At 46.8% G+C, this 27,043-nt stretch overlaps 2 protein-coding genes and 1 long non-coding RNA gene across 9 annotated transcripts; 1 reads left to right on the top strand and 2 right to left on the bottom strand.

The window, feature by feature from the left end:
• Positions 1-684: 684 nt before the first annotated feature.
• Positions 685-4,764, bottom strand: EBP (EBP cholestenol delta-isomerase). 4 transcript variants are annotated; one of them, XM_057538696.1, is made up of 5 exons: positions 4,631-4,764; positions 3,377-3,740; positions 2,027-2,063; positions 1,771-1,901; positions 685-1,143 (listed from the first exon to the last, which is right to left on the bottom strand). In XM_057538696.1, the coding sequence occupies exons 2-5, from the start codon at positions 3,675-3,677 to the stop codon at positions 920-922; spliced, it is 693 nt and encodes a 230-aa protein (XP_057394679.1). In that variant the 5' UTR covers positions 3,678-3,740; positions 4,631-4,764; the 3' UTR covers positions 685-919. The 4 variants fall into 4 exon arrangements, with proteins under 4 accessions (XP_057394679.1, XP_057394680.1, XP_057394681.1 ...); XM_057538697.1 differs by having other exon boundaries at positions 3,377-3,688; positions 4,631-4,750; XM_057538698.1 differs by lacking the exon at positions 4,631-4,764 and adding an exon at positions 4,337-4,365.
• A 1,254-nt stretch (positions 4,765-6,018) lies between these two features.
• Positions 6,019-16,088, bottom strand: PORCN (porcupine O-acyltransferase). 4 transcript variants are annotated; one of them, XM_007180293.2, is made up of 15 exons: positions 15,943-16,088; positions 15,105-15,277; positions 13,678-13,870; positions 13,310-13,353; positions 12,742-12,923; positions 12,530-12,660; positions 12,398-12,415; positions 11,161-11,175; positions 10,936-11,061; positions 10,675-10,775; positions 9,534-9,610; positions 9,377-9,440; positions 9,175-9,260; positions 8,032-8,142; positions 6,019-6,155 (listed from the first exon to the last, which is right to left on the bottom strand). In XM_007180293.2, the coding sequence occupies exons 2-15, from the start codon at positions 15,238-15,240 to the stop codon at positions 6,054-6,056; spliced, it is 1,386 nt and encodes a 461-aa protein (XP_007180355.2). In that variant the 5' UTR covers positions 15,241-15,277; positions 15,943-16,088; the 3' UTR covers positions 6,019-6,053. The 4 variants fall into 4 exon arrangements, with proteins under 4 accessions (XP_007180355.2, XP_057394678.1, XP_007180356.2 ...); XM_057538695.1 differs by lacking the exon at positions 11,161-11,175; XM_007180294.2 differs by lacking the exon at positions 12,398-12,415.
• On the top strand, positions 6,152-26,543 carry LOC130706486 (uncharacterized). The gene is made up of 3 exons (XR_009006711.1): positions 6,152-6,303; positions 23,950-24,179; positions 24,448-26,543. It is a non-coding gene; the product is annotated as an uncharacterized LOC130706486 (long non-coding RNA).
• The last annotated feature ends 500 nt before the right edge of the window (positions 26,544-27,043 follow it).

Raw genomic sequence — 27,043 nt, 5'->3', positions numbered from 1 at the left:
TGTACGTGATGGGAGGTCTGTTGGGGTGAGTGATGGGGTCTGTGGTGTGAGTGACAGAGGTCTGTGAGGTGAATGATGGTCTGTCTATGGAGCAAATGAAAGGCTGTGGGGAGAGTGATGGGTATCTTAGTTGTTAATGATGGAGTATGTGGTGTGAGTGATGGGAGGGTGGTGGAGTGAGTTTTGTGGTGTCTGTGGTGTGAGTGATGGGAGGGTGGTGGAGTGAGTTTTGTGGTGTCTCTGGTGTGAGTGATGGGATTGTTAGGGTAGTGATGGGGGTCTTTGGAGTGAGTAATGAGGGGTCTATGGAGTTAGTGATGGGGTAGTTGTGGGGTACCTGATCAGGAGACAAGAGGTTGAGTAAACTGAAGAACTGGGATTTGGAAAATTCTCAGCCTGTCCATATTGCAAAAAGAAAGGTGTGTTCTGGAGAGAACGCCAAGGGTGTGGGTGGATGATCACGCCTTAAAAGAGCTGACAGGTGTGATTCATGGATCTAATCAGCCATCAGAGGAATCTGTGGGGTCAGTGATGGGGATTTGTGAGGTCATAGATTCGAGGTCTACATGATGATGATGGCAGTCTATGGCTGAGAGAATGGTGGTCTGTGGAATGAGTGCTGGAGGGGTCTATGGGGTCAGTCATGGGGCATCTCTGGGGTTAGTCATTAAAGATCTCTCAGTATAGGGTCAAGATCTTTATTTCCTGATTTAAAAAAATTGTCCCCATCACAGACTTCCAAGGTTCTCTTGTACCTTTGTAGCTCCACACAGCTCCTTTCTTCCCCCTGTCCACCCATCAGCCTGAGTTTGACAGATCAATTCGATTTGTCCTTCCAACCTGTGAGAGCAAGGATTGGAATCTTCTGGCAGGTGGAGAGTTCCTCAATAGCCAGTGTTCAAGCCCAGTTCATCACTCATTAGTTCTGCTTGCCCTTGGCTTTTGTGGCTTTGGCGTCCAGCGTGCTCTGGGCACGAGCAAGTTGCTTTATAGAATCAAGCACGAGGATTCCGGGCAGCACCAGCCACAGGGCGTTCAAGAAGACAAAGTAAAACCAGAAGTAGAGCGGGTGGCCCAGCTCCCCATGCTGGAATCCCTCACGGTGCTCTGTCAGGAAATATAGCACATCCCCGTATATCTGACCTGTGGGAGATAGAAAGGGAAGAAGGAAATCCTGTAAGGAGGGGGAACAATTCCAAGCCATTTTCCAAGTCATCAGAGCTCAGGATTCCCAAATTCAGAGACATAAGAGTTCTGCAATCATACGGCTGAGGATTTGAGAAAACAGAAAAGTGAGATTTCCAGAAATCAGAAGCTGAGACTTTCTGAACTCAGGAGAGTTCATATCTCTAGAATTTAAGGAAGCTCAAAATTCTTTCATTCAAGACAGCTCAGGATTCCAGGACTAAAGAGAACTCACATTTCCAGAAAGTTAACAAAGTAAGAACATAAGAGGACTGAATCTCAGATGAAGGAAACTCAGAATCTTGATCCTGGAGGATCCGGGGGCTTCCCACCATCATGGGCCACCTCATGTAACCGTAACCTTCATGGGAGACTTTGTGATGGAGTGGGAGGAGAAATGAACCCGCCTCGCTTGAGAATGCAGGCCAAGAGGGGCGTGGCTGTTCCAGAACCTCAGGGAGTTTGTCATTCAGTCTGACTCAGCCCTGGATGGGCACACTGAGAGGTCCCACCCGCAGGGATGCCCCCATGTCTGTGGATTCCCCCTTTAAGCCCTCAAGCACCCAGTGTGGGCCCTCTCCTCACCCACAGAGACCACAAGCTGTAGGACAAAGCGGAGGGGCTGCTGGCGGAGAAAGGCGATCACCACCCATAGGCTGAGTGGTCCCCACAAGCAAGCTGTGACGGTCTCCATACATATCATGAAGGTATCATTCCTGCAAGAGAAAGGATTGGGGGGCACTGGCATCACTGTGCTCTCCCCACAAGGCACCCCATTAGTGGTCCCTGACTCACCACCCCTCCAAAACACAGGTCTCCCTTGACAGAGGCAAACACTTACAGGATGTATCGGCTGTCTCCCTTGGCATACTCTTTCCCTGAAGAAGACAAGAGACATACATGAAGAATATCAGCAGGAAAAGGAACTCAGACTAACTTCCCCATGCCTCAGTTTCCTCATCTGTCAAATGGGGTAGTTGTTTGGACTCTAGGGTTAATATATGTATACAAGATAATGTGTGCAAACCTGACACAGAACAATAAGTGTTGCTGTGATTGTCTGGTATTCAATAAATGTTCGTGGAATAAAATGAGGCAGGTGTAAATGATGGAGTGAGGGACGTAGCCAATGAGTGAGTGACAGCGAGAGAGAGAGAGAGAAGGTGAACAGATGAGTAAATGAAAGAGTGAGCAGAGAATCAAGAAAAAGACAGATCACGCAATGTAAAAATAGGAGACTGGAATAGGTTTTTCACAAAAGAGGATTTCCAAATGGTCAGTAAACACATGAAAGCTACTCAAACTTTTGTTAGTCATTAAGGGAAAGCAAATTAAAACCATAATGAGATATCACTCACATCCACTGGAAGGACTAAAATTTAAGAAACACCTGACCATACCAAGTGTCAGTGAGGATGTGGGAAACTAGAACTCTCATATACTGCCGGTGGGAATATAAAATGGTGCAGCCATTTTTTTTTTTTGGTGCAGCCATTCTTGAAAAGTTTGGCAGTTTTTCATAAAGGTAAACACACATCTACCATGTGACCCAGCCATTCCACTCCTCCATATTTACCCAAGAGAAATGAAAGCAGATCTCCACACGGAGACTTGCAGAAGAATGTTCTAGCAGATTTATTCTTGAGGCCAAAAAGGAGTATTGTTTGTAACAGCAAAATATTGGTGGAAAATGCTATCAATACTGGAAAAGTCAAATAATTCTGTAAGTGTCCTCATTTAAAAAAAGTAAAGTTCAGAAGTGTACATAGCATGTTACCATTTACACAAAAGAAAAAATAAAAATGATGATGATGATAATAAAGTTATATGGCATCTACTATCTGCCAAACACTGTTCTAAGTGTCTTACATATATTTGGATATGACTTATTATCCCTCTTTTACAATTGAGCAAACTGAGGCTTATGTGTGTAATTTATGTGTAAAACCCTGAAAAGAAACATATGCAATTATTTGGGGAAACCTGGTGGATAGAAGGCAGATTTTCACTGCATACCTCTTTAAATTGTTTAGTTTTGGATCCATGTGAATATATATGCAACAAAAAGTTAAATAAATTTAAAAATTTTATTTAAAATGAATGGAAAAGAGTTGGTGGGTGGGTAAACATCTAAGCCAATCCCTGCCCAGGAAATTCCCTTCCACAGCACACTGAAGAACTCAGGACTCACAGAGTTGAGACAAGATGGCTTGGTCTCCGAGAAGGTCCTCGTGGTAGAGGCTGAACCAGCCCTCAATCACCAAGTGAATGAACCCACACACTGCGAACCAGCACAGGGACAGTCTCCGCCAAGTCCCCAGTGGGATGACCGCAGCATGACCTGACAACAGCCATGTGGTCACAACTAAGACCCCAGAGATGGAGAAGAGGCCAGCCAGGAGATGCCAGGTGGGGCAGTCATTAGGCACAAAGTTGTCCAGCCTCAGGTGCCGGGGCCAGTATGGGTGCACGGGGCTGGCATTGGTGGTCATGTCTTTGTAGGCTGATGGAGGTGTGTGGATATGTAAAAAGGAGAATAAAAGGAAAGGAAAAACCTGAACAAATAGAAAGCACATAATAAGATCATAAAATCAAATCCAAATAGTTTATTATGACAAGAAATGTAAATGGACTCAATTAACCAATTAATACAGACACGATTAAAATAATCTAATTATTTATTGTTTTAAAAAACATGACTATAAGGCCACAGAAAGACTGAAAGCTTGTTCCAGCCCTCCGGGAGCCATAGGATGCGGTAGACACAGGAACTAGAACAGGTCCCAGCCCTCATTGGTCATTTTGCTGGGGAAGATAGGAACCAGGCCTAGTCTCTGCCCTCATTGGTCACAGTCTGGTGGGCAGACACAAGAATCAGACTAGGTCCCAGCCCTCATTGGTCACGCTTTGGTGGGGGAGCCACCTGATCCCCGCCCTCAGGGGTCACAGTCGGCTGGGGGAGACACAACGACCAGGTAAGGTCCCATTTGCAGGGGTCACTGTCTTGCATCATGCAACGGAAAGCTATTACCCTCCCCGTAGTCCTGGAAACTGCAGGACAGAAGAGAGAAGACTAATCAGAACCACAACCCTCAGGTTCAGTGTGTGGGACTGCCCGACCCGTCCCGAAGTTGCTCAGCCTGCGGCTAACCTGCAACAAAGAGGAGCCTTGCGCGGGGCGCTAAAGAGAAAAAGGAGGGTCAAATACAGAGACCACCAATCAGAACTAGAATCCTCTAGTTCAGCTGCCCAATGAGAAGGCGGATCTTCTGTCGTCCGGACGACCGCGCGGTAGCCGGGGGTCCTGCGCAGGCGCGTGGGGGTGGCGGGGGTGGTGGGACGGCGCGGGGGGGAGGGGAGGGTCTCGCGCAGGCGCGCCGAGGGCTGGCCGTTTAGCAATTGAGAACTAAGGGATGGAGTGGCAGGCCAGGCGGAGGGCACTCACCCAGCAGCGCGGCTGCAGCGGCCTCTCCCACCGGCTCCGGGGTCTCTTTAGGATCGCTCGCTGGCTCCGAAATATCCCTGGTTCAAACCCAACCCCTCACAGGTTCCGCCTTACGGAACTGGCCAATGGAGGGGGTGGGAAGGAGGCCAGTGCCGCTCCCAACCAATAGCAATTCTCTGTGCCGCCGACCCCGCCCTCACGCGTTGGTACCATTTTCGCTGTTGGTTGAGACCCAGTCAGGCGTGGAAGAGGCTGGGAGGGCCAAGGTTGGTGGGCGTTTTCGGTGGAAGCCAACCTGCAGCGAGTCGCGGCTTCAATTTCCTATCCCCTTATCAATCACATCGGAAATCGGGTGTTTCTGTGCTGTTGAATCAGCATTGCGTTGTGTCCTCTCACCTTTGCCCTCATTTTAAAAGGCAGAGCAACGAAATCTTTTCCCAGACCAACCTTCAATCCTAATCCCCGAAAGGGCAAGGAAGCTGTTAATACAACAGGCAGATCAAATCCTACACGCTGCCTCTGCCTCTCCCTCAGGCCATCTTCACCTCTCCCGACTTCAAGTCAGAAGAACCAATCAAAACCCAGGCCCTTCAGCCTTGTTGGCCAATTGGCATGGAGACCCTCAATCTCCCCCTGCCAACTCTAAAGAACCAATCAGAACTCCATAACTGTAACCCAGTGGGCACCCAGACTAAGTCAGTATCCAGATCCAACCCAGGCCTCCTATCCAATTAGAACCCACACCCCTCAGTCCTAAGGACCAATAAGCATCAACTCTTCATCAGTCTTTCCCTCCTCTGTCCCAGTCAGAGCAACCAAACCGAATGGGGATCCCTCAGTTTTTCCAGCCAATTAGTATCAGGCCTCCCCTACATCCAAGTATCCAATCTGTCCTGGCCCCACTCAAATCAAGCAGTGTTATCCTCAGGCTCATCATCCAATCATGAATGATAATAAATTAACCATGAACCAATCACAACCTCCCTCTTCATGGTTTCTAGCTTCCAAACCTTTATCCATGCTGTGCCCCCTTCCTAACTCACTTCTATTCCCCACTGAGCAGTGAAGAGTGAGCCTTTTGTATACTTCCTACTTTTATTTGATAATAACAAACTGTATATAAAAAGGGACAAGGAAGGCGGGGAGGCCCTGGATCTCCCCCTCTCTGCTTCCCCAAGCATCCCCCGCCCCTAGGCCCCAGCAGGGACCACTCCCTTCCCGCCTTGTGGTGGGGTGGGGATTGACAGGCATGGAAATGGTGTGTGTGTGTGTGTGTGTGTGTGTGTGTGTGTGTATGGGTGTTGGGGGGGTCAAGGATGGAGAGAGGGTCAATAATTAGAGAGAGGGCCTTCCCTCATCCCCCATCAGAGCTGGCACCCTGAGAAGGGGTCTTGAGAGAGTTGTGAGGGTCCACAGATGTGCCTCAGCCTATGAGACGGTAGAAGATCCAGCATCCAAAAGTGACCCAGTGACTGGCCCAGCTGAGCTCTGACCATTTGTGGACAGTGTATGCCATGCCGTAGCCCTGTGGGAGAGAAAGCGGTGATGGTCGGTCCCACTCAGCAAGAACAAAGAAGGTCTCAGGAAAACCTATCCTTTGCTCAAGGACGTTTCTGTGACTCCACTGCAACCCTGAGTGAGGCCCCAGAGAAGAGATTGGGTACATATGAAAGGTAAGCAGATTTAGTTTTTTTCTTTTGTATTTTCTTCTCTTTCAAAAATTTAAAAAACAAGACAAGGCAGTCCCACTCTCTGACCTGTACTTTCCCTTATATATAAAGAGCTCCTAGAAATTGATTTTTTAAAAAGACAAAAATTAGCAAAGGAGGTGAGTAGGCCATTTTCAGTAAAGGAAAAAAAAACCCCAAATGGCTCTTAAATATACGAAAAGATACTCAGCCTCACTCATCATCTTCCTCCACTCAAACTGGCAAACATATCCATGAGGTCTGAGAGGCACTCTGTTGTCGGGACATCAAGCACGATCACACACTGCTGGTGGGAGGGCAAAAAGGTAACTTCTCCATTGCTGTCAAGACTAGATCCTACAGCTCTGTCTGCACCTATGTGAATCCACATGGATGTGAGGGTATTACTTGCTGCAGCACCACTTACCATAGGAAAAGAGTGGGAATCACCTGGATGTCCACCAATAAGGGACAAACTACATTGTGTCACAATGGGAAAAATGAACGAGGACACTCTATGTCTTCATGTGGAAGGTTTTCAGGAATTATGTGAAAAAAGCAACATGCAGCACAGTGTCATTCATGTGTTACCTTTAGGGTAAAAAGCAGGGGGGAGGGAATTAAAATATATTTTTATATCTGCTTATTATGCTTCAATTTTAGAAGGATAGTTTAATAAAATGAATAAAAGTGGTTACCTGTAAGAGGGTGGGGGTAAGACGGCAGGAATAAGACTTTCCCCTGAATATCTTGACCACGTGATATGCATTAACTTTTTTTTTGGTCATGCCACGTGGCTTGAGGGATCTTAGTTCCCCGACCAGGGATTGAACCCTGGCCCCCGCAGTGAAAGCGCCGAGTCCTAACCACTGGACAGCCAGGGAATTCCCTTAGTTAAAATTTTAATTGAAAATAAAACTTTATATTATTTTATATTTTGTCATTAAAAACAATTTAAAATTTTTTATTCAGGTTGAATGTGCAAAATCTGGGTTTTGCTTCTTTTTAAATAAAATTTTTGTTTTATTTTTATTAAAACTTTAAATAGTTAATTCAGGGTATTCCCTGGCCGTGCAGTGGTTAGGACTCGGTGCTTTCACTGCGGGGGCCAGGGTTCAACTAAGATCCTGAAAGCCGCCCAGCATGGCCAAAAAAAAAAAAGAAAAAAAATGAACTAAAAGAGAAGCTAAACTGGGATCCTGCTAGTGCCATATGAATAAACATTATTTTGAAATTGTTTTTCATTTAAAAAGGAGTAAAACCTGGAATGTGCACACTCCACCTGCATAAAACTAGTATATACATTTTAACATACACTTTTTAAGTAGAATCCAGGATTTGCACAATCAATGTAAGTAAAACTATTTTTTTAACAAATTAAATAAAGAAATCTTGCGAATTCTACCTAAATAAAAATATGATGAAATAATTAACTTTTAAAAAAGTGAAACCTGGATTTTGCACTCCATCTCTAGAAAATAAATCTTATAAGTAAAATAAATGTATTTTGCACACTCCACCCAAGTAAAAGACCCAACAGTATGAATCAACCAGAGGGACAATGGGACAGAAGGACGGTGGAGCAGTGGCTACACAAGCTGGAGACAGATGACACAAGGTTCCCATGCCTTGGCCTCCCCACCTTTGTCCTCATGGTTCCCATGAACAGGTAGCACATCCCTGGGTAACCCCCAGCCCAGGGCCCCACCTCACCTGCTCCTCTGTGGTGTCGTCCACATCAACATCGAACAGGGAGCCCAGGTAGGCCAGGTGGAAGATGGCCAGGGCCCCAAAGAGCAGGTTTAAGGCTCGCACCCCCAGGCCCTGTGGGGGACATATGGATATGCTTGGCAGCTGGACCTAATCACCATCCCCCAGCCCCACTTGGGCAGGGGCACACAGGGAAACGCACAAGGCACAGGAATGAGGATGTCCAGGGCACCCACCCCCAGGGTAGGAAAGAGATGGTTCTGATCCTCCTATGGGAGCTCAAGGGGTATCCAAGGATGAGGGTACTGTTAGCATGAGAGCGTCCAGGTTGGGGGAGATGTGAGTATTCAGGCAGAGGAGGAAGAATGGTGGGTGGGGCTTTGAGCTGGGGGTTTACGGTGATAAACATTGGTTGTCGGGTGGGAGGCAAATCTGAAATTCTCCTTACTTCTTGTTGCAAAAAGAATGAGAAAAAAAAAAGACTCAAACGAAAGCAAATCCCCACTGTGACCTACAGGGCCCACCTGTCCCCCTCTCACTCACTCTGCTCAAGCCATACCAGCCTCCTCGCTGTTCCTCAAATATTCCAGGGCCTCTCCCATCTCAGGGCCTTTACTCTGGTTGTTCCCTTTGCCTGGAATGCTTCCCTCCCTCACCTCCTTCAGTTAAAGAACTCAAAAGTCACCTCCCCATTTAAACTTGAAACCACTCAGCCCCTGATACTTCCCTTTCTCTTTCTCTTATGTATTTTCTCCTTGGCACTAATCACAATCTAACAAACTATTATACTTTACTTATTTTTTATTTACTGTCTCCCCTGTTAAAATGTTTGTCCCAGAGGGCTGGGACTTTGGTCTGTTTTGTTCACCACTGTGTATCCAGCACCTAGAACAGTGCCTGATACCAGCAGGTGCTCAACAGATGTTCACTGGGGAAAATAAACGCTAGGTGGGTATATAGCAGTTGCTTGATAAATGTTCGTTAGATAAATGGATGCCAGTGAATAGAGGTGAGGTTATGGGGGTGGTTCGGGCACTGGAAGAGGAAGCTGGGCACCCTGAGACAGATATAAGATGGAGACAGAAGTCATTTTTGAGGGGGAGAGTTGGAGAGTTGGACACAAGGCTGCCTAGGCTGAACCCTCACCAAGCGATGCTGGTGTGAACAGTCTGGTGGGCACCGTTTCGACAAGATGCAGGCACTGAGGATCCGAGCCAGGCGCTTTCGGAGGACTAGGGCAGATGCGGGGCGGGGGAGAGGTAAGGGCGTCAGGTTAGCCTCAGGGGACCGTGGTTCCAGCCCGCCACCAACCTTCCATCCCATCTACTGGGCTGGGTTCCGCCCTCACCGTGCTCCACGTAAGTGATAAACGCCAGGGACAGCAGCACCGCAGCCAGGTGGAAGCTGAAGCCCTGGGGTGGGGGTGGGGGGCAATGAGGTGAGTGATGAGGAGGCCCTACCACCCCCATCCAGCTACCACCCTGGTCCCGCTCTGCCCTGCTCACGTGCAGGAGGGCACTGGCTGCATAGGTCACCAGCACAGCTGAGAAGGTCCCCAGGCGGAGAGCATTCTTGAAAACATCTGCAGGGGGGAGATGTGGGGCAAGAGTCTCCTGAGATTCCCCCCTGCCCTTCCTGGAGGGCCATAGGGCAGGGTGAGGATACCCACAACCTCTTGGGGCCCCCAGGATGAAGTCTCTTTATAATGGCCTCCAACTTCACATTGTCTAAAAGTTAGCTCCTGATCTTCCCTCCCAACCTGCTCCTCCTTATAGTCTTTCCCAAGTGCAGCCAGTGTCAACTACACCCTTCCAGTTCCTCAGGACAAAAGCCTCACTATCACCCTTGATCTGCACCCCCCCCCCCCGCCCCTTGACGCCCATAACCAAACTCAGCAAATCCTGTCAGTTCTATCTTCAGAGTTTATCCAGAATCTGACCTCTCTTCCCCATTTCCACTCTGCCCTCCCCCACTCCCCGTCTGTCCTCACAGTAGCCAGAGGGTCCTGGTACAACCTAAGTCAGCCCATGGCCCTCCTCTGCTCAGACCCATGCTCTGAGATCTCTCTCAGAGAAAAAGCCAAAGTCCTCCCCGTGACCAGAAAGGCCCTACAGAACCAGGCCCTGTAACCTCTCTGACCTCACCTCCTGCCACCGGTCCCCTCGCTCACTCTGATCCCACCACACTGGTCTCCTCACTGTTTTTCACATGTGCCAGGTATGCGCCTGCCTCAGGGCCTTTGCACTTGCTGTTCCTTCCATGTGTTAAATTCCTCCCCTAACATGTTTGCATTGATTGCTCTCTCACCTTCTTCCGGTCTTTGCTCAAATGTTAACTCCTCAGTGAGACTTGCTCTGGATGATGTATTTAAAATTGCATCTACCCCTACTCACACACTCCTAACACTCCCAGATCATCTTTACCTGCTTTATTTATTTTTTTACCATAGCACTTATCACTACCTGAACTATTGTGTATTTTATTTTTATTATTATACTGCTACCCCCACAAAAATGTCAACTCCACAAGGGCAGGGATTTGGGAGATTTTTTGGTCCCTACTATCTTCAGCTTGTTGTATGAATGTGTGAAAGGGGTGTGGGTTGAGGACTGCCAACTCTCTTGGAGTGGTGACTTGGTGACTCACAGTTATTTAGCCAATAAGACATGGGCAGGTTCCAGCTTGTGACAACTTCCACCATGGACCGGGGCAGCTCCACGTTCAGTGGCTTAGAGACCGTCAGGTCCCTATGGGCAAAAGAGACACGCAAACTCACTTGGGATTTCAACCCACCTGACGGCCACACTTTTGTTCTTGGCTGTTCCCTCCCCCGGGAACACCCCCCTCCTCCCTGCAGCTCCTCTAGGCAGCACCCTGTGGGAGATGGGGCTCCCCAGCCCTCCCCACCATTCCAGGTGATCCTTCTCCTCGGTGAAGCCAGCCCCCGCCAACGTGGCCGTGGCCTCGGACAGAAAGCCCACAAAATAGTTGCTGAAGTGGAAGGAGACAGCGCTCTCATAGGCTCGCAGCCACCTGCGGGAAAGGAGCCGGGGAGAGAGAGGCATCACGCCCAGGCCCCAGCATGACACCCCACCATGTGCCAGCATCCCTGGCCCCTCTCTGTAGACTCACCTTACCATGGTGCCCCTAGGGGTCAGGAAGGCAGCAGAGAAGAAAGGAAAGAGAGTCAGAGAGGCCCTGGAGGCTGGCCTGAGTTGTTCATCAACAAGACAGACAAATATAGCGGCAAAAGAGGTGCGCTGTGATAGTCCCACACATCTGTCCATCCGTACACCATCAGTTAGTTTCAGGTAGCTCAAATGGATGTGTGAGCTGCCCTATAATATGACACGGTCCTGCAGCTTCACGTGGCCAGACATCCAGACCCAGGGACTGTTAGAGGCTGACCTCACAGCCACATGGCCAGACACACATACTATCAGACTCCAAGTTCTCGGACCTGATTCGGTGACCATAAGATACCCGGAAGTCCTTTAGTTAGGCACAGAGACCATCAAGCACCCTGTTATGCATGCACACACAATTCTGCACTCAGATAGTCATCCTGTCAGTTGTACAATCAGACACGGTCAAAGACAGGCAGCATCTTACACTGGAAAAAGCGTAGGTTCTGGATTCAGGCCTGGGATTAGTGCCTGGCTGCTTAGTTGGGTGACACTGGGCAAGTCATTCCACCCTTCAGAGCCTCATTCAGCATCAGACACAATCAGCGGCCAATAAGTAGGGGAGAAGGTCATACAGTCAAATAGCTGGATGAAATCCTAGTCACACCAGGGGTGGATGGTCGGTTCTGCCCCTCAGCTAGACAATACCAAGGAGCCAGAGAAGGCAGACCCACAGGCAGAATCCATCACAGACATGCGCACGACACGCGACAGTCAGACCCATTCCCAGCCAGGGTTACAGACAAGCCAGATTTATCCTATCCAGCGACAGCCACATACTCCCATTGTGGACAACCGCCCAGCCAGACAGCCAGAACTCCAGTCCCACACAGGAGTCCCTGGCTGATAGGTAAACAACCTATACGAACCCCTAGCTAGAGTCACAGACAGGTCAGTGTCACCAACCAACACATACTTGTGGCTCCCCATTGCAGTCACATAACTTGCTTCTGGTGGTGAAATAGCAGAACAGACGGACAGCCAGGCACAGTATGTGACGGAGTATCCACTGTACACGGAGTCATACGGCCAATCTTGGTCAAACCACAGCCACAGACACTCAGTCTCTGTCTAGTCACCGGGTGGATGGTCAGACAGTCTCAGACTCACAGAACCGATCAGTCACAGACTGTGCACCCACCCCCATTCAGCCCCACTCGCCCTCAGCACCTGCCCTCATTTACCTGGCTTTGCGTTTCTTGCTGTAGTAACAGAAGACAGACAGAAGCATTAAGAGACAACTCAGAGCTGGGGAGACCCCAGGTCCCTCCCCAACCCCCTCACTGCTGGGCAGAGGCCTCGAAGGCTGTGCTCACTTGCGAAGGAGGCGGTCACCATCAAGGGGGATGAAGTACGGGAAGAGGTAGGGGCCCACACAGGTGGACAGCACAAGGCACAGCAGGGCCAGCGCCAGACTCCGGGCCACCTTCTGCAGCCATCGGCGGCTCTGTGGGGATCAAGGCTCCATGAACACTGCCCGATGGTGGCTTCCCATGGTCCCTGCCCACCCGTCCACCCAGGACCTCACCAGCGGGCGGCCTTGGACGGCCTGTAGGTAGCTGTGGAAGGATATCCAGGGCCCAAAGACGATGGTGCCCACGAAGTAGAGGTAGCCCATGAACTCCACGGGCGAGGGCACTGCACCCACCTCACCCCGGTCCAGGTCGAAGCCCAGAGACACCGCCTTCATGGCCACAATCATCTGGGCCCCTAGGTGTGGTGCCCATGGTCAAGTGGATGAGCAGAGAGCAGGTCAGCATGGGGGGATGGGGAACACCAGGTGAGAGGCGGTAAGAAAGAAGAGCAAGTGTGGAGAGGTGGGCATGGGGCCAGACAGGCAGTTGAGCAGGTAGGCCCAGGACTGGCAGATGTCCTGACTCAAGAGAGTCAGGCATGGACATGAGATGGGACAGACAGATGGGGAAGAGACATGGTAGAGAGAAACACAGATGTAAGGGGATTCTAAGGGCTGTGTGTCCAGTGGGCTAGGCAGATGAGGGAGAAAAGTGGGGAAGGAAAGACAGGGTGGGGGGAGTTAGGAGATGTGGAGTGGGGCTGGAGGGGCTGGGGCAGGGGAGAGGGCCAGGGCTGCCTACCTCTCATCTTGTGCCATGTCACGGTGTCCACCATGTGCATCTCACTGAGGAAAAAGGTGGTGGTCTTGGCCCTATGACTCCCCTGGCCTCAGATACCACAAAGGGGAGAAACCAAGGTGCAGAGAGGGTATACCCTTCCCTGCCCTGCACAACCTCATGGAGGAATAGTTCTCCAGGGCTCCCTCCTCCAGGGGGAGCTCAAGTCCAGCCTGTTCTGTGTAGCCTTCGGAAAGAACAAGTCTCCCAGATTTCCACCCCCTCCAGAAACACCCCACGTCCTCCCTGTCCTGGACAGCCTCAGGAGGGGCGGCCTGGGGATCCCCCCGCCCTTCTGCTGACAGCGTGGGGATGAGGACATACACCCATACCCCATGAGTAGGTAGATGAGGATGGTGACGGAGAGGAAGACGCCGCGATGGGAGGAATGTCGGCAGAGGAACAGCACGAGGTAGCACAGGAGGCTGAGCAGCACGACCCAAACCATGTGCAGCTGGAAGAAGTGGTAGAGGCTGAAGAACCCGCCTGCCACGGTGCTTGCATGCTTCAGGTAGGATGGCAACCCTTTGGGTGAGAGAAAGAGAGAGAGAACAAGAAAGGGAATTAGAGCAGGGCTGGTAGAAGGGCAGCCTGGGCAGAGGACGTAGCTCAGGGAAAGGCTTAGAGGTTGGAACGTGGTGGGATTGCAGGGGGCCCAAAGCAGGTGTTGGGGAGCTGGGGAGGTGGCAGGGCTTGGGTTTAAAGAAAAGAGACATCTATAAAGGTCACTTTGGGAACCTGGAGGAAATTTGAATAACATATTGAATAATATGGCATCAAGATTAAATTTCCTGAGGGGTGATGGTTGAGGCTATGGCTGTGGGGGGAAGATGTCTTTGCTCTTGGGGGACACACGCAAGAGGATTTGGGATGAAGTGTCAGCAGGTTATTCAAGTGATTCAGGAAGATGATAGAGAGATAGGCAGATGGATGGACGGATAGATAGGTAGATAGGTAGATAGATAGGTAGATAGGGCGAGCTAATGTGGCAAGATGTTGACAGTTGGAGAATCGGGTGATGCATATATGGGTGTTCATTGTACTATTCTTTCAACTTAGCTTTTCAGTAACTTTGAAACTTTTCAAAATGATAAACCTGGGGAAAAAATAAAACATCCATTTAAAATTAAAGAACAAGAAAAAAGAAAGCGTAGAACTTCTGAATCTCAGATTTCCAAAATTCTCAGCATCCCATAGGAATCTCGGGTACTTGGGATCTTGTTGTTTGGATATAGGCTTGCCACGATTTGTGGAAACATTCCAGAATCCTAGAATCCAGAGACTTTATCATGCCTTGATTCCAGAAATCCAGAATGCCAGCATTTTGGAAGCCTGGAATGTGAGAATTTCAACTTGTCAGAATCCCCAAACTCTATAACACGGCACTTTGGGATACATGGTACTTTCCATAACCCTGTGACATCAGCATTTCAGAATCTTATAACCTTGGGATGTAGGCATTTCAGGATCCCAAGATCCAAGAACCTCAGCTTTCAACAGTCCCAGAACCCAGGGATACGGAAAGGTATGGCTTGGCATGGCAGGATGTGGCTTGGTGTGGTGTAGCATGGGGCGGCTGGGTTAGTAGGACGTGGTGTGGTAGAATGGCGCTTAGCCTGGTGGGCTGTGGTAGGCTGGACGTGTATGAGCCTGGCTTGGCTTAGCAAGATGTGGCAGGATAAAGTGGGGCTTGGTATGGATGAACGTGGTAGGTGTGATTTGGCCTGGCGTGGGGGCCCATGGTGTGGCAGGCACTTACCAAGCCTCCACAGGAGGCGGCAGACGAGGCAGATGGCAAGGAGCAGCCAGATCTGGTCAAGGCCCTGCTGGGCAGTAGGCAGGAGACAGCCCTGCAGCAGCTGCTGGAAAAATTCCTGGCGGCTGAAGGTGGCCATTGTGGACCCCCACGGATGGATGGACAGATGGATAGACCTGCCAGAGGGGGGACATAGAAGGAGCTTAGCTGGGATGTCCACGGGGCAGACGATGCTCAAGAGATGGACTTGAGCACTCAGATTTCAGTCTGGGGCTGTCCAGCCCTTGTAGAGACAGGGTACTGGGGGGCTGGGGGAGGGTGTGAGTGTCAGGTACATCAGATTGAGCCACCAGCTGTGTGTGGGGGGTGTTCTGGGTGCACACACACAGCCCATGACCTGCGGTGAATGAAGGACCTGTGTTTCTTGTATGCTGGGAACAGTCCGGGTCCGATAGTGATTGAATGGTGTACATTCTAGGCCCGTATATCAAATTGGGGGGCTCCCTGGTTTCCGAGGTAGAGTCACTCAGTGTGGAGGGCAGAGAGGGAGATCCTGTGACACTTGGGGGCCGTGTGCATCTCTCCTTGAACGGATGTGGGGGGTGTCCTGTATCCCCCGCGCGCCCCATCCCACCCCCACCCGGCCTCTCCCGGCCGCCAACAAAGCCCTGCCCAGGCCCGGGGGCTGCAGGGAGGTGGAGGTGGTGGTAAGGGACACAGCAGAAGGGAGAGTTGGAAAGGTGATGGAGAGGGGGCCCTAGCACACGCGCTGCAGACCCGCAAGGGGAGGCCGGCTCAGGATGCAAGCGGGAGAGCCGCACGTGCACTACCGGCGACCTACCTGGCAGTAAGAAAGCTGCGGTCCAGGGGGCCGGGGACGTACAGCCGCCGCCACCGTCGCCGCCTCCTCCGGGCAGCCTCCCCCGCAGGCCGCAAGGCCGGGACCAGCTGCGGCTCCCAGGGCGGCACGGAGAGCGGGCCCTTTAAATCCCGGGGAGGCCCGGCCGGCCCGCTCGGCCAATAAGAGGACAGGAGCGGGGCGGGGACGGAGGAGGAGGGGAGCGGGAGGATTGAGGGAAGGAGGAGCGCGAGGTTGAGAGGAGCCGGGCGCGGGAGGACGTCGGCGCGTGGAACGTTGGATCCCGCACCTTTCCGACCTCTTGATGTGCCAGTCCCTGAAGGGTCGCGTCGGGAGGTCTTCTGGCCGTCCAAGAACAAACTGTCCAAACGCCAAATTCCTAATCCTTGGAAGCCGAGATGGGAAAGATGGGGGAGGGAGGAGAGAAAGTCCGTTTCCCCAGCCATCGGCCTCGCCCCCGAAACTGCCCACCCGCGCACGTCTTCGTGTCACTGTTGTGCCCCCTTTTCACAGATGGGAAAATAAACCGAGGTCTCTCCTTTCCCATCCTGTGAAGGAACTATGGGAATTTCCAACCCTCTCCAGCACCAGGGACCGGCCAGAAACACCAGTACTGACTGTCACCTAGGAGCAAGAATTAGGCGCCTGTGCTTTCCCTTAGGGACTCCTTCCGGAGGCTAGTACGGAGCACCTACTGGGAGCATTTATAAAGCACTTACAGCGTCCCCAACAATGGTTTGTATTGGGCCCTATCTGCACCAACTCTGAGGATTTATGCAGCACTTGCTGTCTGCCTACCCTACCCTGCAGTGTCTGGACACTCCGCTCTGTCCCTAGGCTGATGAAGGGCCTTTTTCCAAAGGAGCATTTATTGGGCACGGACTGCATACTTACTTAGCTATCAAGTGGAAGGGAGAAGGAAGCCAAGGTCAAGCTGGACCCCACCCTGACCTGAGGAGCTAAGGAAAACAGGTTCTAATCAGATTAATGCCTGCCTGTATGGAGCTGGGCAAGCCATGCCCACTCCCCGGGCTTCAGTGTCCCTTTCTGTTAAACAAAAGAGTGGGATTAGCAGTTCTTTGCTTGGAAATACCAATGGCAATTGAAGAGAAATGCATGTCTCCTCTCTTTAAAAAAATGTTAACATGAAGTTAAATGGAGTTTTAACTCATAAATGAATATGCATATATTACAAATGAAAAATATTTAACAGTTGACTCTTGAACAACGCAGGTTTGAACTGCACAATCCACTGATAGGTGCATATTTTTCAATAGTAAATACTACGGTACCACAGAGTCCTTGTTTGGTTGATTCCTGGGATGTGGAGAAACTGTGGGTATGGAGGGCCGGCTATGAATTATAAACGGATTGAAACCCCCCCCCCCAGTTGTTCAGTGGTCAACTGTAATGGATAATTACATAGGCCAGATGCACAAATGTTAATTCCTTTCCTTAACAGCAGAATACAGGCCATAAATTTTATGACTTAGACTTCATTCTAATTTTTTCCTCAGTTTTCAAACATACTCAAATCGAGTCAACAATGACCCACAGCACAAGCAAGAAATATTTCCTTTGGTTGCAAGACCTGGCATTTAAAACTGGAAGATCCTCACTATGTGTACCCTGAGCTTCACAGACTTGATTGTTTCCATCTAGTCTTTTGATGTGTGTGACAAAGAACTAGTCTCTAGATTCTAGGACATATAAAGGGCATCTACAAATCAATAAGAAAAGGACAAACAATACACTAGAAAATGGACAGTAGACATGAATAGGTAATTCACGGCAGAAGTCACTTGAAATGGCCAATATGTATAATATATGAAAAGATAACTCAATCTCTTTATCAGGGAAATGCAAAATTAAAACAACAGATATGATTTCATATCTACTAGGTGTGATGTTTCATATTTTTACCGCTGGAGCTTAGTAGAGAGTGGGCACTCAATAAATATCTGTCAGACTTTATAGCCTTTGTAGTCATTCTGGGTTATAGTTTCTAGGACATTTTAAATGGCCTCCCTGTAATTAAAGATGAAAATTAAGACAAAGAGATCCCATTCTTTGCTTATTAGATTGACAAAAAAAAAATTGCCAAGCCTCAGAATGTTTTCTCTCTCTCATTTTGTCTCTTTTTCTCTCAGTATATCTCTATCTATCATCTATCTATCTATCTATCTATCTATCTATAATTTTTTCTAAAGTATTTGATTGTAGTTGCAGGTGTGATGCCCTTTCAATTAAATACTTCAGTATAAAATTTCTAAGAACAAGGACATTTTCTTACGTTCCTACCAGCAGAGTTTGAGGGTTCCAATTTCTCCACGTCTTCACAAACACTTTGTTATCTGACTCTTTGATTCTAGCCATCCTAGTGGGTGTGCCAATACTGTCCTTTTATTTCCTAGGAAAAGGAAATCCTAGGTCATGAGCTGCATTCCTTTATCAGGTCTTTTTGGTCTCTTTCAATCTGGAACAATGTCTCCATCTTCCATTAACTTTCACGATCTTGATGTTTTCAAAGAGCACAGGTCAGTGCTTTGGAAGAATGTCCTTAAATTTGGGTTTATCTGATGTTTCCTCAAGATTAGATTTGGATTATGCATTTTGGGCAGGAATTCCACAGAAGTGACGCTGTGTTCTCCTCAGTGTATCCGGAAGCACAAAGCATTGGTTAATTCCAAATTGTTGGTATTAGCTTTGATCATTCGATTAAGGTGGTGTTTTCCAGGTTTCTCCACCTAAATGTACTCTTTCCCCTTTGTAATTAATAAGTATCTTGTAGGGACATACTTTGAGATTATGTAGCTTTCCTATTTTTCGTCAAACTTCCACTCACCAGTTTAGCATCCATTGGTGATTCTTGCCTGAAGCAATTACTACTATGATGGTGGCCATATGATGATTTTCTTTTACATGTATAGCTGGGATTCTACTGTGAGAAAGAGCTTTCTCTTCTTCCCCATGTATTTATTTATTCATTTGTTTATTTGTATCAGTGTGGGACTCATAATTTACAGGTTAAAATCAGTTACTATCTTTTTAAAATTAATTAATTAATTAATTTATTTTTGGCTGCGTTGGGTCTTCGTTGGTGTGCGTGGGCTTCCTCTAGTTGCGGTGAGCGGGGGCTAGTCTTCATTGCGTGGCTTCTCTTGTTGTGGAGCACGGGCTTTAGGTGCGGGGGCTTCAGTAGTTGTGGCGTGCAGGCTTAGCTGCTCCATGGTATGTGGGATCTTCCCGGACCAGGGCTCGAACCCGTGTCCCCTGTATTGGCAGGTGGATTCTTAACCACTGCGCCACCAGGGAAGTCCCAGTTACTCTCTTTATGTAGTTATAAAAGTAGCTTAATTGAGATATAATTTACATACCATAAAATTCACCCAAGTTAGTTGTACAAGGCAATGGTAGTTAGTGTATTTATAGGCTTGTGCAAAAATCACCACAATCTAATTTTAGGATATTTCGATCACCCCAAAAAGAAACCCTGTGACTGTTAGCATTCACTCCCTATCTGTCCCTGACAGCCCTAGGCAACCACTAATCTCATTCTGGATTTGCTTATTCTGGACATTTCATATAAATGAAATCATACAATCACAAATCTTTTGTGTCTTATTTCTTTCACTGAACATAATTTTTTAAACTGTGATAAAATACACATAACATAAAGTTTAGCATCTTAACCACTTAAAAAGAAATACATTTATTTATTTATTTATTTTTGGCTACATTGGGTCTTCGTTACTGCACACGGGCTTTCTTTTTTTGCGGCGATTGGGGGCTACTGTTTGTTGCGGTGCACGGGCTTCTCATTGTGGTGGCTTCTCTTGTTGTGGAGCATGGGCTCTAGGCGCACGGGCTTCAGTAGTTGTGGCATGCGGGCTCAGTAGTTGTGGCTCGTGGGCTCTAGAGCACAGGCTCAGTAGTTGTGGCACATGGGCTTAGTTGCTCCTCAGCATGTGGAATCTTCCCGGACCAGGGCTCGAACCCATGTCCCCTGCGTTGGCAGGCAGATTCTTAACCACTGCACCACCAGGGAAGTCCATCTTAACCATTTTTAAGTGCACAGTTCAGTGGCATTAAATATATTCACATTGTTGTGCAATCAACACCACCATCCATCTCCAGAACTTTTTTCATCTTTCCAAACTTAAACTCCATACCTGTTAAACATCAACTCCCCTTCCCTCGTCCCCCAACCCCTGGCAACCACCATTTTACTTTCTGTTTCTATGAATTTGGCTACTCTAAGTACCTCATGTAAATGGAATCATACAGTATTCGCCCTTTTGTGACTGGCTTATTTCACTTAGCATAATGTCCTCAAGGTTCATCCATATTGTAGCATGTGTCAGAATCTCCTTCTTTTTAAAGACTGAATAATATTCCATTATATGTATATGCTACATTTTGTTTATCCATTCATCCATTGGTGAACACTTGGGTTGCTTCCACCTTTTGGCTATTATGAATAATGCTACTATGAACACAGGTGTACAGATGCCTCTCTGAGACCCTGCTTTCAATTCTTTTGATTATATGTCCAGAAATGGAATTGCTGTATCATATGGTAATTCTATTCTTAGTTTTCTGAGGAACCACCATATTGTTTTCTGCAATGACTGCAGCATTTCACATTCCAACCAACAGTGCACAGGAGTTCCAACAAGGTTATCCTAACCAACCCTTGCTATTTTTTGTTATTTTATTTATTTATTTATTTTTATAGTAGTCACCCTAATGGGTATGAGGTGGTATCTCACTGTGGTTTGTTTTTTTTTAATTATAAATTTGTTTATTTTAGTTTTGGCTGCATTGGGTCTTTGCTGCGCATGGGCTTTCTTTAATTGCAGCGAGCGGGGGCTACTCTTTGTTGCAGGGCGTGGGCTTCTCATTGTGGTAGCTTCTCTTGTTGCAGAGCACCGGCTCTAGGCACAAGGGCTTCAGTAGTTGTGGCACGCGGGCTCAGTAGCTGTGGCACACGGGCTTAGTTGCTCCGCGACATGTGGGATCTTCCCGGACCAGGGCTTGAACCCGTGTCCCCTGCCTTGGCAGGCGGATTCTTAACCACTGCGCCACCAGGGAAGCCCCTCACTGTGGTTTTGACTTGTATTTCCCTAATGATTAGTGATGTTTATAATCTTTTCATGTGGTTATTGGCCTCATTTATATATATTCTTTGGAGAAATGTCTATTCAAGTCCTTTGCTCATTTGAAAATGGTTGTTGTTGTTGTTGAGTTGTAGGGGTTCTTTGTATGTTCTGGATATTAGCCCCTTATCAGATATATGATTTGTAAATATTCTTTCCCATTCCATGGATTGCCTTTTCACTCTGTTGATTGTGTCCTTTGATGCACAGAAGTTCTTAATTTTGACATAGCCGACTTACCTATTTTTTTCTTTTGTTGCCTGTGCTTTTGGTGTCATATCCGAGAAATCATTACTAAATCCAATGTCATGAAGCTTTCCCTCTGTTTTCTTCCAAGAGTTTTATAGTTTTAGGTCTACCATTTATATGTTTGTTCCACTGTGAGTTAATTTTTGTATATGATATGACCCAACTTCATTCTTTTGCATGTGGATATCCAGTTTTCCCAACGCCATTTGTTTAAAAGAACTGTGATTATTTATTTTAATGCTCAAATTGTTCTAGTTTTGGCCAGTGGGAGTCTCTTCGAGCTGGCTCCTGTGTCCTTTTGGCATGTCTCCATCATTTTTTAAAGCACATCTTTCCTTTAGATCACATCAAGATGTTTCAGGCTCATCTTGTACTTTCCCAGTCCTGGCCCTGGACTCAGACATTTCTCCAAAGAAGCTTCGTTTTCTTTGAGTGGATAATGGCACTTAGGACACCAAGATCTGGGCACTAGAAATGCTCATTGCTTCTGTAGTGTTGCTGATTCTGGGCCCTCTCCGTGGACAGAGTTAGGATATAATATGGATGCGTATATGTTGTGAATCCATATACACATATGTATGTAAATCCATACACACATCTATCTTCCTACTTATACATTAAAATCCATGAGTTCCTACTGACATCTACTGTACAATACCAATCCAACACCAGAGTGTTCATCTGAGCCTTTCTCTGTTTCCCTTTCTGTTTGTAACTCCCTTCTCCAACAGTGAGAAACCTGATTCTCATTAGCCACAAGAATTTTACTTATTTGCTCAGTCCTAAAGTACACATTCAGTAGTTTCAGATTCACTAACCTGATTCACTGTGGAAGAGAAGTCTACCAACTAGAGGTATTTGTTACAGTCCATTTTGTCTGTAGCCTGATGGATACCTTGTTCAAAAGTTACTTCAGTTTGGGACTTCCCTGGAGGTCCAGTGGTTAGGACTCTGTGCTTCCACTGCAAGGGGCACGGGTTCAATCCCTGGTAGGATTTTTTTTTCACAGCTTTTAGAAAGTTTTTTATTGGTTGCAATGATATAAAATGCATCATTTGAATTCCCCCCTGTTATTAAGTGCTTGCTAGCAACAGCATAAGAAAACTTTCTGTACATCTGACAAGCTCATATGATTTATTTCATGCTGGAAGGGGAAAAATAGCAAACACCACTCTTAACTTGTCTGTCTATAATTAACCTCTCTCTCTCTCTCAAGGCTACGTTGGTTAAAATCAACGGACAACCCCTTTTGTATGTCAATTTGTAAATTTTAATGTTTTCATCAGAATAGTCTTTTATATCACTCTCCAACAAGAAACAATAAAATTACGAACAGCAAATTTCAATACAAGAACACTTTCCAGATTAACAACTCAAACAAAATGTAAAATGTAAATCATGTATAACACAATTGAAGCGTCCAAAACAATTTAAATAATTTTAAATATTTTATTTTTAAACTGCTACAAACGCTTTATACAATATTTCAACATAAAGTCCCCATAACAGAAATGTAACAAAATGGGAATGATAGTGAAAGGGTTAAAGTGGCACAAATTCACCAAACAAGTATTAAACTACAAATTTTAAGAGGTAGATTACTTTTAAAGTTGAGAACAACAACAACAAAAAAACCACGAATAAAACAGCCATTTTCCACCAACTCAGTCATTAATTAGAGGGAAGGCATATAATAATGCATGGAGAAATGATACTTGTATACTCAGATATAGGCCAATTCGTTGGGTTTTTAAAATCTCTATTAGAGACTGATGTGTAAAACCTGATAAGTAAATTCATTTACCCTTAGGTGTAGACATACATCTATACAGGCCTGTGATGTATCCCGGGCACTGATATATTGCTATCGTCTCTGATAATGTAACAGTTATAAATTAGTGCCAGATAATAATCTGAGAGGATAATGTCCATTTGGATATATAAACATGACACTGGAAGAGGCATAAAAAAAGAGTCCATATCCAATCTGGTTTCCTCTCCATTATGCTGGCAATCGGCTTGTGATAAAAAACAACAAACAAACAAACAACAACAAAAAACAGGCTAAGAAAGAAGCTAAATGCCTCCGTCTACAATTCATTTAAAGGAAAGGCATCAAGAGCTGGTGTGACCAAAACATTATAAAACGAGTGCATCAGAATCCGTCATCCCTGAAATCTACAACAAACTATTGATAAAACAGCAAACTTGCTTTGCAAGATCAGGTGCAACTCATTCCTTTCTCTGCTCTGTGCCAAAAGCCAGGGCCACGCTCAGGTCTGAGTTACCAGTCCCGTGAAGAGGAGCCAGGTCAGCTAGCCCGTCCTATAGCGCCCTCCTATGTGCATCTCAATCACCTGCGAGCCCAGCACGTGTGTTGGGCGCCGGCGAAGAAGCAGATGCTTGACTCTAACCAGGGCAACAAGAAGCCCGCTGGCAATCAGCTGTGTGTTCGGGTTTCTGAGTCAGCTTCAACTGGTCTTGCAAGCTTGGTAGATTGCGTATGCTTTGCTGTAGTGCTTATCCTAAGTTGAGCACGCATTATCTTTATTTAGTCAATTAAGGTTTGTTTTGTTTGGAGGGCTTTTCTACAGGAAGTTCCTAGAAAGTAAGAAAACTGAAGATAAATGACAACATAACACAACCTTATATGAACTGACCGTGTTGAAGAAAAGGTGGGAAGACCATGGGACAAATGTTAAGACAGCAACAGGATGACTCGGAAGGTGTGTGGGAATGTGGGTGTCCCACGCGAAAGAGACATGCTGGGAGGGACACAGACAGTCTCCTTGGAGTGATGTGGCCCAGATGGTATGTGAGAAATCAGCACCATTTTGTTTTTTTAACCAATTTCATGGTAAATGGAAAAGCTTGGTCTGGAATTTCGTTTTGCTTCTCCATCACTTATTTACATGTCCTTAACTGGCTGCAGTGGGAATATACTATTAAACAACAACAACGAAAGCGGCTCTAAAAGCAGCATTGAAGAATGTAAAAATGCCTTGGGATTTACAAAGATCAAAGATGGGTAAGAAGGGAGTAGAAAATGTACCTCTTTCCTTATCTTTTTGTCTTACAGTCCATGGAAACGAGCCCTCAGCAACAGCTCTAAATGCAGTCCCACCGACAAGCCACAGGTGGGCTCCAACCCGACCCGTGGAAGGTGAGCCCGACACAGCGTTCGCTGGATTAAGAGCTGTAACAGGAGAATCTAGTCGGTGGTATGCCTCTGCGGCTTTGTCCTAAGGAAAGGATTTGGAGCACATGCCTTTTTCACACCCAGATTGGCACAATGGCTTGTGCTACAGGAAATGACCAAATGGCAAATTCTGCTGAGCTCTCAGTGTAGAATGGAAAACTGACGTCGTTCTCATGGCTGACTGCAAGTGTATACTTGAAAATGTGGAATCCTAAACTGGCATTTGAATGTAAAACGTCTGCGTGCTGAGGACTAGCCCTTAATCACAGTTATGATGAAACACACAGGAAAAGGGTGTGCTGCCAGTTCGGGGATAAGTCCTCGAACATGCAATGGGGCAAGGACAGCGAAATCACTGAAAACCAAAGTGAAAGTGGATATTTCCAAACCTGTGCTATGAAATCACCCCTGAATAAAATTTACAAATAGAAATATACTGAAAAGGGAAGAAGACTAGTTAAAACAACTCCTTGCCAGTGTAATACAACAAACATGGGAAAGGACGAAGCCTCCACCAAGAGCCCTGAGCTGACACCAATGGACCATCACATCCCCAGGCCTATGCCTAGGATCCCGGCTTTATACCAAATTCACTACAAGGTACTAAGACGACCACAACTCTCTGAAGAAACTCCCACTCTTCTGCCCAGATGATCAAAATATGATGTCCCACTGAACGCTCATTTTGTAATTCCCAAAAATACTTCCCAAGTTTATGGTCATGGAAGCCTGCTGCTACCATCTACAGTCAGAATAATACCTGTGTGTTCTTAACTGATTCTTCCTTGTTTCCTTTTCGGCCAAATTTCACTCCAGCAATGTTAACTTTCAAACAAAGCAAAATAATTAAAACTAACTGGAGCAAAGAATAGAGACATAATTTTATTAGGCACTTCAGTCCTTTGCAGTCTTAAGGGTTCTTCAAAAGCACTGGATGAACTTCACTCAGAGAGTTTTCCTTTATAGTAAGTTAATTTTTTCATATCAACTTTACCCTTGAACTGTATAAATGGGATCCAGTACAAAATAAGTGATTCTTTCAGATACTATCAGAAACAAAGGAGAATACACATATACATTCTAAAGCATCAACCACCTGGGAAATGTGTTTTAGTACAGCTGTGAAAACGATGGCATGTTCTGGGTTCTTTAACCTTGAAAAGGACGGTTCAAGATATTAAAAAAAAGTTACTTGAGTTAGTTCTTCCTGGTTGCCTTCAGTGAAGCTGTGTTTGAAATATGATTAAGGTTCTTTTGTTTCTGTCTGTATTCCATTTTAGGATTTTACCCCATCCTTGTTAACTTCATTTATTTTTTTAAGTATGTGAAACATTAACATGGTTTCAAAAGTCAGAACTTTATCAACAAGTATTTTGTTGTGACAACAAGAAGTGTCACTTCTCTGTCCCATTTCTTCTAGCTGGCCCTCACCCAGCCCTCTAGGCAACCAATCTCAGTATGTGCTGGTTTAGCCTTCGTATGTTTCTTTTTTGTAAAGGTAAGCAAATATACATATGTTTTCTTATATCATCTTGTTTATTACATGAAGGGTTGCATACCCTTTTATGCACTTGGCTTTTTTCCACCTAACAGTATGTCCTGGAAATCACTCCTCATCCACCCATAGCTTTCTTCCTTGATCTTTTTACAGCTGCATAGGACTCCCTTGTGTGACTGTACCACCGTTTATTCGACCACTGTCTATGTATAGGAACTGACATTGTTGCCAATATTTTGCAATTATCAATCATGCTGCAGTGAATAACCTTGTGCATATGTATTTTCACATTGTCGGAGGTGTATCTTTAGGGCCAATTGCTGGAAGTGGGATTGCTGGGGCAAAAGAGAAACACATATGCATTTTTGTTAGATGTCATATTCCCCGGCATTGGAGTTGTAAAAAGGACATTTTTAAAAGCACGAAGAAGAAAAGCTGCTATTCACAAGAGAAACCAAAGAGTCTTTCTTGTTGCCATTCAATGGTCCATGTTGGTTTTAAGATTGAGGGCTTTAATTTCACAAAGACTGTTTTTTAAAAATAATTAATTAATTAATTTATTTATTTATTTATTAATTTATTTATTTATGGCTGCGTTGGGTCTCTGTTGCTGAGCGTGGGCTTTCTCCAGTTGCTGCGAGCGGGGGCCACTCTTCATTGTGGTGCGCGGGCTTCTCATTGCGGTGGCCTCTTGTTGCGGAGCACGGGCTCCAGGCACACAGGCTTCATTAGTTGTGGCACGCGGGCTCAGCAGCTGTGGCTCGCGGGCTCCAGAGCGCAGGCCCAGCAGTTGTGGCGAACGGGCCCAGTTGCTCCATGGCATGTGGGATCTTCCTGGACCAGGGCTCGAACCCGCATCCACTGCATTGGCAGGCGGATTCTTAACCACTGCGCCACCAGGGAAGCCCACAAAGACTGGTTTTAACAGAGTGATTTAATTTCACCAACATTGTCGGAGCCTCTGCGGGTGGCTGCACC

The sequence above is a fragment of the Balaenoptera acutorostrata genome, chromosome X (assembly GCF_949987535.1).
Source record: "Balaenoptera acutorostrata chromosome X, mBalAcu1.1, whole genome shotgun sequence".
Taxonomy (NCBI): Eukaryota; Metazoa; Chordata; class Mammalia; order Artiodactyla; family Balaenopteridae; genus Balaenoptera; species Balaenoptera acutorostrata.
The sequence above is the reverse complement of the archived record's forward strand: the minus strand, read 5'-3'. Positions and strand labels throughout refer to the sequence as shown.